The 15,042-nt window shown below is 42.3% G+C and overlaps 1 protein-coding gene and 1 long non-coding RNA gene across 2 annotated transcripts; one reads left to right on the top strand and one right to left on the bottom strand.

The window, feature by feature from the left end:
• Positions 1-594: 594 nt before the first annotated feature.
• Positions 595-12,115, bottom strand: CFAP36 (cilia and flagella associated protein 36). The gene is made up of 10 exons (XM_021527525.4): positions 11,977-12,115; positions 8,405-8,469; positions 7,409-7,510; positions 5,507-5,621; positions 4,486-4,573; positions 3,801-3,852; positions 2,798-2,924; positions 2,381-2,550; positions 1,818-1,970; positions 595-1,118 (listed from the first exon to the last, which is right to left on the bottom strand). Exons 1-10 carry the CDS (start codon positions 12,089-12,091, stop codon positions 1,032-1,034), a joined length of 1,074 nt encoding a protein of 357 aa, XP_021383200.3. The 5' UTR covers positions 12,092-12,115; the 3' UTR covers positions 595-1,031.
• LOC146767995 (uncharacterized) lies at positions 11,995-13,795 on the top strand. Its single transcript, XR_014953901.1, has 2 exons — positions 11,995-12,130; positions 13,200-13,795. It is a non-coding gene; the product is annotated as an uncharacterized LOC146767995 (long non-coding RNA).
• The last annotated feature ends 1,247 nt before the right edge of the window (positions 13,796-15,042 follow it).

Here is a 15,042-nt window from a genome sequence, read left to right as displayed (position 1 = left end):
GGGTGAAGTGGCAGTAGATACCCTGTCAAACACCAGCCTGCACTCCCGGGAAAAGGTGACACCCAGGGCTCTCTGGCTTTTCCCTAGGGCTTTCACCTCTCGGTGCTGGTTCCCAGTCTGCCCTTGTAGGCAGCTGCATTTGTTCTCCTGCCTGGGCCTTTCCACTGCCACTTCTGGGGAAAGAAGAGAACATCGGTTAACATGTACCAGTTCTAAATGCTATTTTAATAAAAATTCCATGAAACTAGAAGGGGTGTGTGTGTTTGTCTCTTACGAGTAGCTGTAGCAGGTCATGGCTAAGGGCGACCGCTCAATGAGGCCAATGCCATGAGCAAAGGGCGACCTCTCCTGGCTTCTTTCTGAGTTTGTGAAAGCCAAACCTCCAGTAAAGGACTTAAAAAGATTTCTGCTACTCTGGCAGTGAATTGCTGGGAACAGTCCCAGCTTTGCACTAAAACAATTTCAAACTGAGACCTGGGGCCTGGGAAACTGCCCCAAAAGCCTGTAAAGCAGTGTAACCTGGAGTTAATTTGTGAATGTCTTGACTCCCAAGGTACACTGACTTTCTCACAAATGAGGTGGTCGAGGGTGCACTTCCTTGTGAAACCAGACTTTATTACACTGCGCAGCTGAAAAAGAGCCATTTCTTCATAATGGACTAATAAAAGGAACCACGTTCTGCACTGTTGACATGAAAAGTTCCAATGTTGAGCTCCGAGCTGTTGCCACAGGAATTCCTTTCCCAGCTCTCCATCAGTGCCTCTGCTCTCAGGGCCCAGGGCTGGAGCAGGGCTGTGCTCTACAGTGATGGCACGGCCTTGCTGCGGGAGTGTTGGGGAGTTTCCAGCACTCTGGAAAACGTGCATTCATGGTGTGTTTCAGTGGCATTTGCAATAGGGAGTTACCAGGTACTGAGCTGCTTGTCTGAAAGTTCTATAAATCCCAGTGCAAGATTGGAAATCCCTTCACTTACTCATAATTTATTCTAAAACATCCTTCTGTTCTTGGGGTCAGCAATGAGCCTCTTAAAACTACCGCTTATTAATTACTTCTTCTTTTAGCTTTTCTGCAAGCATCTTCCTCTTCTGGAGCAGCCTTTGCTTCTCTTCTGACATTTCCTAAAAACAGTGAAAGCAACACTGCAATGAGAACCATCAGCCCCACCATGGATCAGAGGGATGGATGGGGCTCCTGCCACCACCCTGCCCTCTCCCACTGCTCTGATCTGTGCTTTGGGAGCCCCAACTTCAGCTCCTCCTGAGCAATTGTCCTGAAAGCTCCCCAGTCACCAGGATTTGGAGCACCTTCTGAGCATAATATAATGCACAGCAACTGTGAAAAATATTTGAGGCAATATAAAATCTTTGGACCTTAGTTCACGCCCTTAAGTACTTGCTCTGTAAAGGAGAGTGATGATTTTTGGGTTTGAAACAGAGTAGTTACCAACTACATTGTTTTCTAATGTTTTCTAAGAAGGGTTTAAGGCCTTCAAGTATTTTCCTCTTTTTTGAGAGTTTTCAAGCATTTGCAAAAGAAAAGAAAAGCCCTGAGATTTGAGGAGCCCAGACAGTAGGTCACAGACTAGGAGCAAACTGGCATTTTATCCATTCATAAACTGAAGTTAATCAGGAGGGTCTGGTGATGCTGAAGCCAACCAATGCCAACTTCATCACCGAAACTTCCAGCCCGAAGCTTCTGCAAAAGCAGTAACTTGGAAATATTTCCCTCCTTGTTCTTTTTAACCCATTCCCACTCTTCAGCAGCAGCATGGGCACCTGCAGTAAAAGCACCTGTGGGTTTACATGAAAGTGCTTCACCTCTTTGGGAGGGGATTCCTCCTCCTTCTGATCAGTGCTGAGTGGTGGTACATTATTTCTTGACTCTTTCTTCGTAGCCAGCAACAGGTCTCGTTTTTTCTTTAGGTAATCCTCACGTTGCTTCAGCTGCTGCTTTTCAGTTTCGGATAAATCCTGAGGGAAAAAAATTAAAATTTTGAAATTAATTTTTTTGTGTCAATGTCCTGTGCAAGAAAAGTACATTTACATCCTATTTGCTTCCAAAATTACCAGGTGAAAACAAATCCAAGTCGGGCTTCAAGTCAGAGCTGTCTCCTAAGAAATTACCAAAGGACTGAATGCTGAATTCTACTCTGAAACCAGAATTCGTAAGCTGAACTTTACGCTAATTAAACTGTGAATAGCATAAAAGAGTGTTTACATATTTGTTTTTTAAAAAAAACAGAATAACCCAAATCCACCTGATTACTATAACAGAAATTCTGTATTTAAATATAATACTATTTTAAATATATATTCTACATGTAATCTCTTTTTGCATTCTAGTCCTATGTTTGGCTTTTTCAAATTTGTTTTTAACTTACAGATCCTTTCTCCCCAGCTTTCTGCACTGTGTTCTCTGAACCTTTCCCAGCAGACCTTTTCTTAGTGTCTTCTTTACCCTTGGTACAAGAGGGATGGAGTAAGTTTTCAGTTCCTCTTTGTACTGGATAAACTGGTTTGGGGTCTTCTTTTGTAGATTTATGAGATCCCTCTAAATAATTTTGCATAGAAAACAATTAGAAAGAATAGAAATACATGAGATAAAAATAATCAATCAGAACAGAACATCATGGAATAGTGAAACATCCCATGTTGGAAGGCATTCCTGCAGGGCAAATACACTTTATTGACAGCGTTATCCCAGCCAAGTTCTTAAAATCTTGATACAAGTGGACTCTTGAATCATTTAAAACCAGCATCATGTTGCCCACGCAGCACTGCACTCCCCCTAAAATTACCTAATGGGCATTTTGTAGTTTCTTCAGAATCCTCAGCTCCCTCAGTGGATTCCTTAACTTTTACAGCTTCTCTTGAATCTCCTGGAATATTGTGGGTAACATCTGGAGCTTTGCGTTTAGCATGTGCCTTGAATTAGAAAACAAATAAACCCAAGTGTTACATTTCCTGGCACTGTACCTCAGGTACTGAACCGTCCATACAAAGCAATCTCCCAGAAGAACTTCCAATTAAAACTGCATTGTTTACACTACAGACAATCCAACCCTTCTCTCAGAATTTCTGCCTAGAAACTGTCTATGCTGTTGATCAACTGTGTCATTCATGTCAGAACCCCCACACCATTCATTAAAATATGAAATTATTTTATGTTGAAACAGTCTTTTAACAAAAAACTTATCACTGAACACTATCACCTTCTCTGGCCAGGTGAACTTGACTGGGGGCTCTGCAATCTGGCTTGTTTATCAAGAATATTCATATTCTTGGTGGTCTGTAGAGATTTGGATAAAACTTGCCTGTTTTCCCAGTCAAAAGGAGGTTTATTGCCATGATTCCACAATCTGAACAGTCCCCATTTCCATTCAGTTTCCTTTCTTTGTGGTTTACTCCGATGGACACTAAGGGATGGTGTCTTGAAGAGGATTTCTGGGTCCTGCTGATTAGTTCTGTCTTGTGAACACCTAATTAATAACTACGCTGTCTATCAAGTCATCCTGAAGGTAATTCTTATGGGATTATGAGTGCTGTCATCTCCAAGCAGCTTACACTTTGAAGGCTCTTTGATCCTGACAATATCAGCAATTCAGCTGCTCTCTGGATCTGAAATGCTGACACCCATTAGCAGGATTTCAGGATTCAGGTGCTGAGCAGGGAATGTGCTTCTTGTGGGATACTTCATTGATGGAACACATGGCCTGGAAGGGATCTGGGCACAGCCAAGACAGAATATCACGGGATTTCTTAATCATCCCCATAACTCATATACAAAGGTAAGATACTCACTTCTTCAGTCCTCTTTCTCTCTTGCTCTATTTCATACTCTTCCTTAGATTTTCTGAAACAATAAACATGAGTAAATACTCAAAACTCATTTAGTGGTAGTGATTTTCAGGGAAGTTTAACACTGCTTAAATATTTGAGGAGTATCAAAGCAATTACAAGGTAATGTGAATTTGTCATTATCTAAAATGTTTCCATGACTTAAGTCTTAATAGAAATAAATACTGGGATAAACACACAAGTGCCCACTGTCCTCAACTACCTTTGTGCTGAAATAATTGTGTAAGAATTTCCAGGACTTACCTACCCCTTTATTTAATTTGCTAATTTAAAGACAGGAAGGGAAGTATTCCCAGAATCCAGAGGGAAAATAGCTTTATCAAATATAACCTGGATGGACTCATCTCCTATTATTTTGTGTCTGTGAACTGGGAGTGGGGGAGAATCTGCAGAAGTTGTACTGGTCTCAAGCATCTCAGATCACAGCAAGAGTTCTCACTCACTATTTCAATATTCCTGAGCACAGCCACTGCCCAGCACCACTCATATTCCCTCAGGCTGGATATTGACAAGAATGTTCCTGTTATCTCTAAGATGATGGCGGTTCCCTGGAAAAGGCTGGAAGAGTCAGGTCCTATAGACCTGTATTTTAAAATAATATACAAAGTTGGACTGATTGATTTCTTACCTTAGAACCTCCCTGAGTATTTTCATTTCTTCCTGTTCAATTTCACTGAATACATCAGAACCCTCTGTCAAACACTCAGGCAATATACCTGGAAAAAAACAAGATTTATTCATTATTCTAAGGAAAATTATTTTGTGCTCCAGTTGGCAGAGAAGAAAATTAAAAAAAAACCCAAACAAAAGAAAATCACACTCACAAAGCCAAAGCCATGTAAACTGTTTCCAAAAAGATCCTAGAGGAAAATGTCCTAAATCCTGTTAAGAAAAGTTAAAGATTTCTGGCAATGAAAGTTTTGACCTCAAAGGTTAAGCCAAATTCTGTATTGACCATTATGTGGCATTTCCTGTAGGCTGCAATTCAGCAATGGCCACCTGAACCACTCTCAAATGTAGCTGTTATATGAAAGGTGAAATTTAAAAATTATTCTCTGACAAACACTCATACAGTAAGAAGTAAGTACAATGAAAGACACAGAAGGAAGGAGTGAGATTAAAACCCTTTCAGAAGCATCAACAGAGCAGTGAAGTTTGGTGTGGATTATTTTCTCTTCATCTTCTTTTTCATGCATGTATGAGCATGATGAAGGCCTTAACTTGTACTTCCTGAATGGATTTTTCAGTGTGAATTGCACAGTAAGCACAGCAGACACTACAACATCCTTGCCATGCAGGGAGCAGAATTACAGCTATTGATATTGCTCCTTTTGAGGAACTGCCCTAGCTGCCTTAGCTCAGAAATGTCATTAAAATTCTGCAACAGAAAACTCAGTCAAGTTTCACAAAGAAATTCAGACAAACAGACCTGAAATATCTGTTAACTTTACAGTACAGACAGCTGTCACCAAGAGTGCAAGCCAAGGACTAAGTAATGAAATCTCTGTCCCAGTATCATCAATAGGGTGTTTTCCTGTAACCTGAACTGGAGCAGAACCAGCATTCCACACTCATTTATGAATGGCTTAAAGAGTCATCAAAAGAACACTAAAAACCTTCAGAGAATCCCCACATTCATCACTTCTCACCATTTCTTTCTTTGATGATTCGAATCGCTTGCAGTTGCATTTCAATATTTTTCTGTACCATCATTTTTTTAAACAGTCTAAAATCTTCTGCTGCCAACACTGTTTGCAGAATGGCCTGTGGGAGGAAAGATATGCACAAAATTAAACCCCCCCACAGAAATCCTAACCAGCTCAGTCTGTTTGAAATTAGCTGGATTTTTCAATTCTGGGGAGCATGTTTTTAATAATTATATTTCATTCTATCTGTCTGTTTTTCCAGATATACAAGAAGAGCTCATGGTCAAGAAAATAACTTGGTGGGTTACATCTTTAGATCAACATGTCTGCAATAACATTATGACAATATTATAATATTATGACAAAATTGGGTTTCCCAGTTGTCGTGGTTTGACATGGAAAAATCATTTTTCTCGGAAGGAAGAGGTCAATATGGATATTGACCAATTGGAGGTGGACACGCCTCTGAGAACACAAAGGGGTTAAAAGCAGAATTCCCAGGAGAACTCACTCTCTTTGGTTCCGGTCAGGGCGCAGTGCAGCCTCTCCCCTGCCCGGCCATGGCTGGGTGGGGAGGGGAAGGCCCATGGCCTGACTGAGGTAGGGCCAAGGGTGGAGGGATTGGAACCCCCTGCAGATGGAAGGGTGGAGAAAAAATCTGGGATGTCTCTGTTCCCCCCCGCCCCAAGAGTCTCTTGGCAGTGGTGGCTTGTCAGCAATTTCACCACGGGGAAGAAGAGCGAGCGGGGAGGGGCCGCAAGGTGCCCAGCCACTGCCGTGGGAGCTGGAGCCTGGGCAGAGAGCCAGCCAGGGAGTCGGGACTCTTAACCCTTCCTTGAGAAATGAAAGCTTTGTGAAATTTTTTTCCCCCTCCTTGGTTTGAAAAGAGAGGAAGAGAGACACCTTGGACCCTGGGATGTTAGAAGGAGAAATTTTAGATAAGAGGGGGACAAGGAGTGGCTTTTGGCTGGACTTTTTCCTTGGTAGCCACCGACTGAATCAATCTTCTCCTCCAAGAGAGACTGTATTTTAGGAGGATGCCAGTGAGCCAAGAGACCTGCTTCAGCTGGGAGAAGACAGAAGTGGAGCGAACAGAGAAAAGTTAGGGGGTTTGTGGTGGTGCCCCCTGTCCTCAAAGAAGAAGAGAAGAAGATCTCTGTTCTTGGACCCTTGGCCCCAGGGGGAAAATGGGGGGGAACTGTGGTCCCAAAAAATGGAAAAACCTGAACTGTTGTTTTTTCCCCTCTTGGCAGGGCATCCTTGAAAGGAAAAATCCCAAAAGCAGTCTGTCCATCCATGCATTGGTGGTGAGAGCGCTGTACATGGAAAGGAGAAGGGCCACCATGGCAAACTTTTTCTCCGGGCGATGCCATGTGTGACATGGAAGCACAGGATGTGGCAGCTGTGTTTCTTGGGGGTCTGTGGCACGGGAGGGACTCCTCTCTCCCTCGATGGACTGAGTATTGATTGTCTGGAGAGTGGAAACCTGATTGGGGTCCAGATTGTGTCTCACTGTGGTTTGTTGGAGTTGGGTGGTGGGAGGAGGAATGCTTTGCAAGGTTTTAATTTTGAATTTTGTGTGTGTTTTTTTTCTTTTTCCTTCCTTTATTTTTTTTATAGTAGTAGCTTAATAAAGTTTTTTTTCCCTGTTATTAAGCTTGGGCCTGCTTTGCTCTGTTCTGAATTCCATTTCACAGCATTTATTTGAGAGATTGCATTTTCATGGGGGCACTGGTATTGTGCCAGTGTCAAACCATGACACCAGTGTAAGCAAACAGCTGTAGTTCAATTGAAAACAACAATTTCACCATTAAAACTTTTCCAAGTTTCATCTCCTGCCAGCTGTGTTAGGGAAAACATCAAGCTGAGAATGAAATCCATATATTCCTTAATGAAAGCAAATACCTGGGAGGTGTGGGTCTTTGCAAGAGGAGAAGAAAAAGCTTCTTGAAATTTCTCCTCATTAATTCCAACTTCTTTAAGGTAGTCCTCTAGTAATCTCTCCACCTGTAAGAAAGTATAAGCCTTAGCTTCTAAGGTTTTTCCCTGAGAATCAGAAGAATTTTTGTCATGATTGTCTATTCTTTTCTGCTGATGTGGTTTATAAACTCAAAGGAAAATCACTAAATAGCATAACTGACTTTTCTGATTTCAAGCTTTATTTGCTTTCATGCACTGTTCAAAATGAGCATTTTTATTGCTAAATTTGATGATTCCTTAACATATCTTCTCCAATTTCCAGGACTCTCACTCGTGTACCTTTTCCCCAGATTCCTGACTAGTATTTCTCATGGCTTTTTCATGAAAATAAAAGGCTTTTTGCCAGTCTATGCCTGAAAGCCTTAAGGGTCAGAGCAGAAATGAATGTTGGCTTGTATTTCTTCAATCAAAGCTTTTTAGTATCATGTATTTCCCAGCCTCATTACAGAAAGTGTTAGAAATCTGCAAGTACTATTTGATAGGTATTTAAGCTTCAAAACTTTCCTGTCATTTTTTCTGATAATTGAAAGATAATTCAAAAGATTTCCCAGACTCATTGGTGAACAAAATACAAGTTGTGAGTGTTCTCAGACATCCTGCTGGTTGTCATTTTCACTTGATAGAAAATAACATTATCAAGCTTGTAAATACAATCTTGAAGGTTGTGGATATATTAATTTTAATGATGAATATATAAAACAGCCTAAGAGCTATGAGTGTGTCACAGTTTCTTTTCTATGTATCTAGTCTTTAGGTATATAAAAGCACATGACAACTACAACACACAGGATTTCTGAATAACATCGGAAAAATACTAAATAACAATAATAACCCAATTAGAAGTTCATATAAATACTCATTTAAATAACAATTTAAATTCTTTTGCTTAGAAATTTACCACAGACAGTGAATAATGCTCACCAGAGCTTGGTACTCCTGATAAATTTCTGTGTAAGACAACTTGCTTTCTTCTTCATCATCAAAAACTGAGGAAGGGGAAGAAGTAACATTTTGCAGTCAGTGTACAAACCACCACAAATTAACTTACACCCTAAACAGCAAGATTAACCTTTAGAGGGTAATATATTTAATCAATGAAAATATAGGCCATGATTTATCAAAGTCCTCTGTTTTTCCACAAACTCAGGCTAAGTGTGTGCTTTTGATAACTTAAAGCAATTAAGCTGCATAATTTAATACTGGGAAAATGTATCTTCATAACAGACTTGTAAGCAAGTTGAGAATTCGGCAGATACATTCACTAAAAGGTAAGTTTTAATATAAGAACTACCCCCTATGATTCTGTGTAAGGTTGTTCTTTGGTGGCAGATGACAGATCTGGAAGGCAGATCAGACAGGAAATTTCTTACTCTCCATGTATTTACATGGAAGAGATATTTATTAATGACATGAACCATCTTTTAAATGTCATTCATGTAGTGAGAAGCCAAGGTGATACAGGAAAATGAGTCCCTGCCTGCAAAACCAGATAAACCCAAAGAGAAAATGTGGTGCAGTTAAGTGATATTTTAGTTAAATCAATGTGATTTATGAAAAATGGACATTCCTATACTAAAGTCCATATTAATCATATTAATGTAAATTCACATCAAAATCCGTAACTGGAACTACTCAAGCTCATGATCTCTATGCTGCAGAATATCTGGAAGAAGCTGAGAATGAGAGGAACTGAAAACTAAGGGGTGGGGGGGTGGTGGTAATGTACATTTTTTTCATGCCAACAACTAAGAGAGGTAAAGTAAAACCTGGCAATTAAAGCAAAGGCTTAGAAATAAGTCTGCCTCAATCCCCTTCAAGATTAGCCGCTTGGACAAGTCACTTGCCAGGAACATTCTTTGAAGTCATTTGAAGAATGGGAATTCTGCTTAAATTGGTGAACAAGTGTGATTTATTCTTCATGTACATGTGACATCTCTGATGGTGGTGATGCCGTGGAATCAGTGCAACCTTCACACAAATTCAGAGTGACTTTTTTTTGAAGGCATCCAACATCTTTCCCAGTTGGGACAGCCCTGAGGCCACATCACTCCAGACCTGGACACAGTGTGAGCTGAGGTGGCACTTCCTAAAGCAGCATCACTTTCTAACACAGAAGTGCAATAACAGAAATCCAATTACACATTTCAGGTCCCCCAAAAGCAGAGGAAAATCTGGTTTTTTATCATACTTTGGAAAACCAACATTGCTTGGGGGTTTTGCACAAGGCAAAATTTTTAATGAAGAAATTAAAATAAAAGGCTTACACGTATCTAGGATTAAATTCAAATTATAGGGAAGGTATTATAGATATCAGTTCTATGCAACCACCATATTACTAAACTTGACAAGTGAAGACACTTGACAGCCTCTGTTGTCTCCTCCTGGTTGGGGATTGCTACCAGCTATTGCAGACCCCAGCTTTCACCTTGGCTTCTCTGTCCCTTTTTCCCCCACCCTTCCTGCCCTGGGGATCCCAAGCACAGGGATGTCACCCCTTGGTGACAGCTGGCCTGGCACTGCCAAGGCAATGTTCCTCCTGCAGAGCAGAGTGCGAAGCTGGCACACTCTGTCCCCGGGCTCAGGACACAACGGGATCAAGTTCAGTGCCAAGTAAAGCCAGCTGCAGTCAGCATCTCCTCTCAGCTAAGTGGCTTTAAGGACTACTTGGAACAGAGACCTTGGATTTTCTTGAGTCAGGGCTTCTGAATCACGTAGTCATTATTCCTTAAGGTTTTGGCACAGCCTTTGGTCGCCCACCAGGAATAAAAATCTTAAGAACCACAGTATGAAGACAAGCCAGGGGACATAGAAGTCCCGGGAGACACTCATTATCTTCTTGTTAAAACTGAAAATCTTGGCTAGGACCCCTCAGATGGAATGATACACACCCATCTATTTAATTTCAGTTTGACGTAAAAGCAAGTTAATCAAGCAATAAGAAATTAATCAAGTTCCCAGAAAGAGGGAGGGAGAGAAGCAAACACTTGCTAACAGATAGAAAACCATTACAATAAGTTTAGAAGTTGAAGTGCAAGGACTTGGCCGAAGTAACTACAGTTGTAAAATGAATTCCTCACATACTGACTACCAAAACCTGAACTGTATTTTTGAGGAGTCACAAATTATTGTCAGTTAACCAGATTGCTCCTAATTTGCTAGTCCAACCCAAAATCAAATGTTTTGGGAATGCAAAGGACTCTGTCCTGACAAAGTATGTCAGTACAAAACCAGCACTGGAATCAGCCCAGCAGGAAGTGACCATCACGAGCCTGCCTCACACTAGGTGGAAATTTACAGCGGTTCTACAAATCTTCTTACTGTCAGTAAATTCCGCTCAACCTTCTAAGGAGAAGGGATCATTGCTCCTGAGAGGGATAAATCAATTCCCTCGATAGCTAAACCTTTGCAAGACAACCAGAATGTTAGGCCCACCCTAAGTTTAGGCAGACTTCCCAGGACAAAGCTTCCAGTCTAGGTTTCTCTAGCCCGTCCTCGCCGTGAAGGCTCCAGGAGCTCTCCCTTTCTCTTTTCCCAGTTTTAAGAGGGAAAGGCATATGGACTCATTACAGTCGTGCCTCGTGCAAAGTTTGGAGGGGGGGGGGGGTGTAGAAACGATTCAGGGAGAAACTGAAAGGCGATTTTTTTCCAAAAATCACAAACAAAAGCTGCCTTTGTTTTTCCAAAGGGCTTAGGCACTGCTTTCAGACCTGCCCAAATTGTCATTACTTTGCTACTGTAAGGATCCAGGTGTTTTTTGGCAGCAGAAGTTGTTCTGTAAACCGAAGTAATTTAGCCAAATCTCTTCATCAGAGAGTCTATTTCCTCCTTCCCCCTCTGCAGATACAAACCTGCACAGGCCTCCCCTGGCCACAGGGCAATCCTGGCCCCCCCTCACTGCCTGTACTTCCACTTTACCCAGGCTGCTCCCCAGATTATGCCTTGGTTATCTCAAGAAGACAAAGGAAGAAATGGAGGTCTGAACTGGAGTTACTCCCAAGCTAAACTCACCCACAGGATCACCTACAAAACGTTGCCGGTGATCACTGACAGTTTTGACTATCATTTTTGCGAGCTCCTAAAATTGAGGGATTTTCACCTCTTAATTGACAACGTTCGCATAATTGCAGGAATTTAACTTTGAGCCTTCTCTTCCTCTGTTGCACTGACCGGATGACGCTCTCGGTTGTCCAGACCAATTTCCTAAGGACAGCTCCCGGCTCTGGGAGAGCTTTGGAGGCCGTGCCGGGGTCCGAGGCGCCGCAGGTACGGCGCCCGCTCGGCGTCAGCCGTGAGCTCACGCCATAATCCGAGGGCGAGCTAATGGATGCGAACGGCGCCTCCGACACACGGCTGGCCGGCCCGGGGGACGCGGCGGGCGCCGGGAGCCCGGCGGGGGCGCGGCCGGGCGGGCAAGGGCGCTCCCGCCCGGCCCCGGCGCCCAGGGCCGCCCCGCGCCCGGGCCCGGCCCCGCCCGCCCCCCTCACCCTCCTCACCCTCGCAGTTGTGCTCCATGAACTCCAGGATGGGGATGGACCAGGCGGGCCCCCGCAGGAACCCGGCGATGGTGTCCACTACCCACTCCACGTCGTCCTCCTCCTCGGCCGCCATGGCCAGCGGCGCGGCCACTATGGCAACCGGCGTCACGGGGTGGGTCCTGGGGCCGGGAGCCGCCCTCACGGCATTCCCGGGAAGCGCGGCCGGCGGCTGCGGCGGGCGGGGAGTGGGGGGGGCGGCAACGGGAGCGGGGCTGGCAGCGGCCGCCCGACTCGCGGGTGCTGTACAGCAATGGAAAGGAAAGAAACGAGTACTTTACGGTGGTTGTTAGTCGCCAGTGTTGAGGGAAGTACGGGAACAGGCGGCTCAGGCAGGCTTCCCTCTGCCTGGGGATAGCCGGGATATGAGGGGCACGGCCCTGAGAAGCCGCCTTGCACTGGCCCTGCGCCTCCCGGAGATCCCCAGGTGTTCTAGCGCCTCTCACTCGCACTTTCACAGTACAGTCCAGGTTGGGCTTGCATATTTGAATTTTATTTTAAAAATATCCCAGATAATGGAAAATTCCTGTTATCGCCTATTTTATTATGTGCAGAAAGCAGTGACATTGTGGAGAAAACAATGTGTTCCATGTCAGTTGTTGAAGGTGGTGCTCTAATTCTCATGTTAATAGCTCATCAGGCCTTCATAAGAACACGGACAACTTGTAGTTTAGTAATCCTGAAAAAACCCTACAGTTTAGAATTAGGAAATAATTTACAAGGCGATGGGTAAGAAGGATTAATTAACACTTAATCATTTGGGTATTTCTTAGGGCTGGTGATTGTGGTATATTCCTTTTCTCCACTAAAATTAAGGTAATTTCTCTCACTGTCCTCATCTTTTACACTGCTGACACACTGAAAAGTTTTTCTCAAAGTTTAAATGTATGTTCTAATACTGGATGATTGCTTCTCTTACTGGTACATGTCACTGGTAAGTAAAAAAAAAAACAAAACAAAAACCCAAAAAACAAACGTCAAAAACCCCAACAAACCCAAAAAGAACCTCTTCATCCTTTTTGAAATATTTTAATGAGCACAAACAGTGGCAGTTCTAGTTCATTGCATCAGGATCAGGCTTGGTCTTGTTCAAGAGCTCTTGTAGTCATTAATGAGATTTTACCTACACAAAGTTTCAGTGCTGGGTAAAGTCTTATTTATTTTCTCACTGTTTTTTCTCAAAGGTAACAATCCTATGCTCTCAGAACTGCAGAGAAGTACCTGATCATCATTTAAATAAGAATCTGCACTGGAAAAACTTCAGATTTTCCTTTTGCAGGCCACTTTTTTTCACCATCAGCGCTTCCATTTCTGTAGCTGGTTTTGTGGTCGGAGAGCATCAGCAATATGGCAGGATATTCACTTCCTATTTGCTGCATAAAAAGTTAAAGCATTTCATTACAGTTACAAGAAAAATTGCTGCAGCAATGAGTATGAGGAAATTCTGTCCTCTGCAATCAAATCCGTTTTATCACCGCACAGGAAACTGCCTGATATGATCATGTTCTGTCCATAGATGTCAGGCAAAACACTGGAGTTGGTGGTTTAGTTGTTAACAATACAAAAGATGGAGCAGGAAATGCTCCCTTAGCTGAGTCACAAAAAGCATTTATTGCTTGATTTTCTGTCTGCTCTGAGCAAGTTGCTACTTCAGACATTTTGACGTACATACAAATATATATATATATATGTTCCACTGAATTCTTTATGTCAGTATCCAACTCTTCACATCCAGTGGGTTCCACTCACAAGCACAATAATAAAGTTTGAAATTCCAGAATCTTGAGACTGACTTCTTTTTGCAGAAAGCCATTTTTGATCTGTTGCTGAATTTATAAATTTATTTATCTATTTATAAATAAAGAGGGAGGCAGATAAACTTCTTAGCTAATGGCAGAGGTGGTTTTTACATCACTTCTAATTTCTTCAATGTGGATAATTTTGTAGCTTTTGAGAAATTTAAAGGATACTGGCAAAAGTGCAATTATCAGATTAACAGTTAAACAGTATTATTTTTATTTACTCTTTTGTTTAGGCTTTAATTCTCCCATCCACCTAGTTTGTAATAGTCTTAATACTGCAACAGCTATAAATATTTTTTACCTTAGTAAACTTAATGCAACTTTTCCAAATTTTTTTTTATAAATTTTATTTTTGGAGGGATTTTTTTAATAAATCTGACCTCAAAGAGAACACCGAGCTCAAGCTTCTGAAAACCTATGGTGCAAAGACCTTTTCTTTCAGTCCAGTAGACAGAATTAAATGTGATTTCTGTATAAAAGGTTGAAAATTAAAACACTAATCACTTCATGCTCATTGGCAACAATTTATTGTGGAGATTTTTTATTAAGTATGTTATACTTAAGGGACTTCACTGCACTTTAGTTAAAGCTTATGTTATACTTAAGGGACTTCACTGCACTTTAGTTAAAGCTAAACTAGGAGAGAAATTGGTTCTGAGCAATGCAGACACATTGAAGAAATGCCTAAAGTCAAGTAAGGTATTGTGAGTTATCTTCGTTTTCCTCCTCTCTGGGATATTGAGCTCCTGCTTGTTGCCTTCTGCTGAGAAGGCAGAAGACCTGGTTTCAAGGGACAGCACGGCAGCCCGGCCTCGCCCGGGCCACTCAGGCCACAGACATACACAGACACCAATGTGGTGGATGGTCAAATGGCCTTTATTACCTTATCTCGTGAGGTTAAATAGTCAAGGGGGCTTTGCTACGTCAAAGGAAGAAGGTAGGGTCTCTAGGGTTAGTAAGGGGTGGAAAACTACTGGGTTAGGAGGGGTTACCTGTCTCAGGGGTGATGGATTACATATCACAGGATGAGGGGGGAAGGGTCTTGCTTTCTGTTACATCCCGAAATCTTCCATTCACCTGTCCCTATCTACCACACTGCTGGAACTTCTAAAGATCTTCCTATTTAGGTCATTTTCTTTCATTTTATAAAATTGTTCTTTTCTCTTGTGACTTGAAGGTTTTATACAAATGTAAGGCTGTTTCACAGGATCCATTCTGCCTGAGA

Source organism: Lonchura striata, chromosome 3, assembly GCF_050655825.1.
Source record: "Lonchura striata isolate lonStrDom1 chromosome 3, ASM5065582v1, whole genome shotgun sequence".
NCBI classification, from domain to species: domain Eukaryota; kingdom Metazoa; phylum Chordata; class Aves; order Passeriformes; family Estrildidae; genus Lonchura; species Lonchura striata.
Note: the sequence above shows the minus strand (reverse complement) of the source record. Positions and strands in the feature narration are given on the sequence as shown.

What these genes read in the sequence shown, in the direction of transcription:
- CFAP36 (XM_021527525.4), bottom strand. Translation starts at nt 12,091, where the DNA reads ATGGCGGCCGAGGAGGAGGACGACGTGGAGTGGGTAGTGGACACCATC. An exon ending in CAAAGACCCACACCTCCCAG is followed by an intron (nt 5,622 to 7,408) that starts GTATTTGCTTTC and finishes TTCCTCCCACAG; the next exon opens with GCCATTCTGCAAACAGTGTT. An exon ending in AGAGAAAGAGGACTGAAGAA is followed by an intron (nt 2,925 to 3,800) that starts GTGAGTATCTTA and finishes TTCTAATTCAAG; the next exon opens with GCACATGCTAAACGCAAAGC.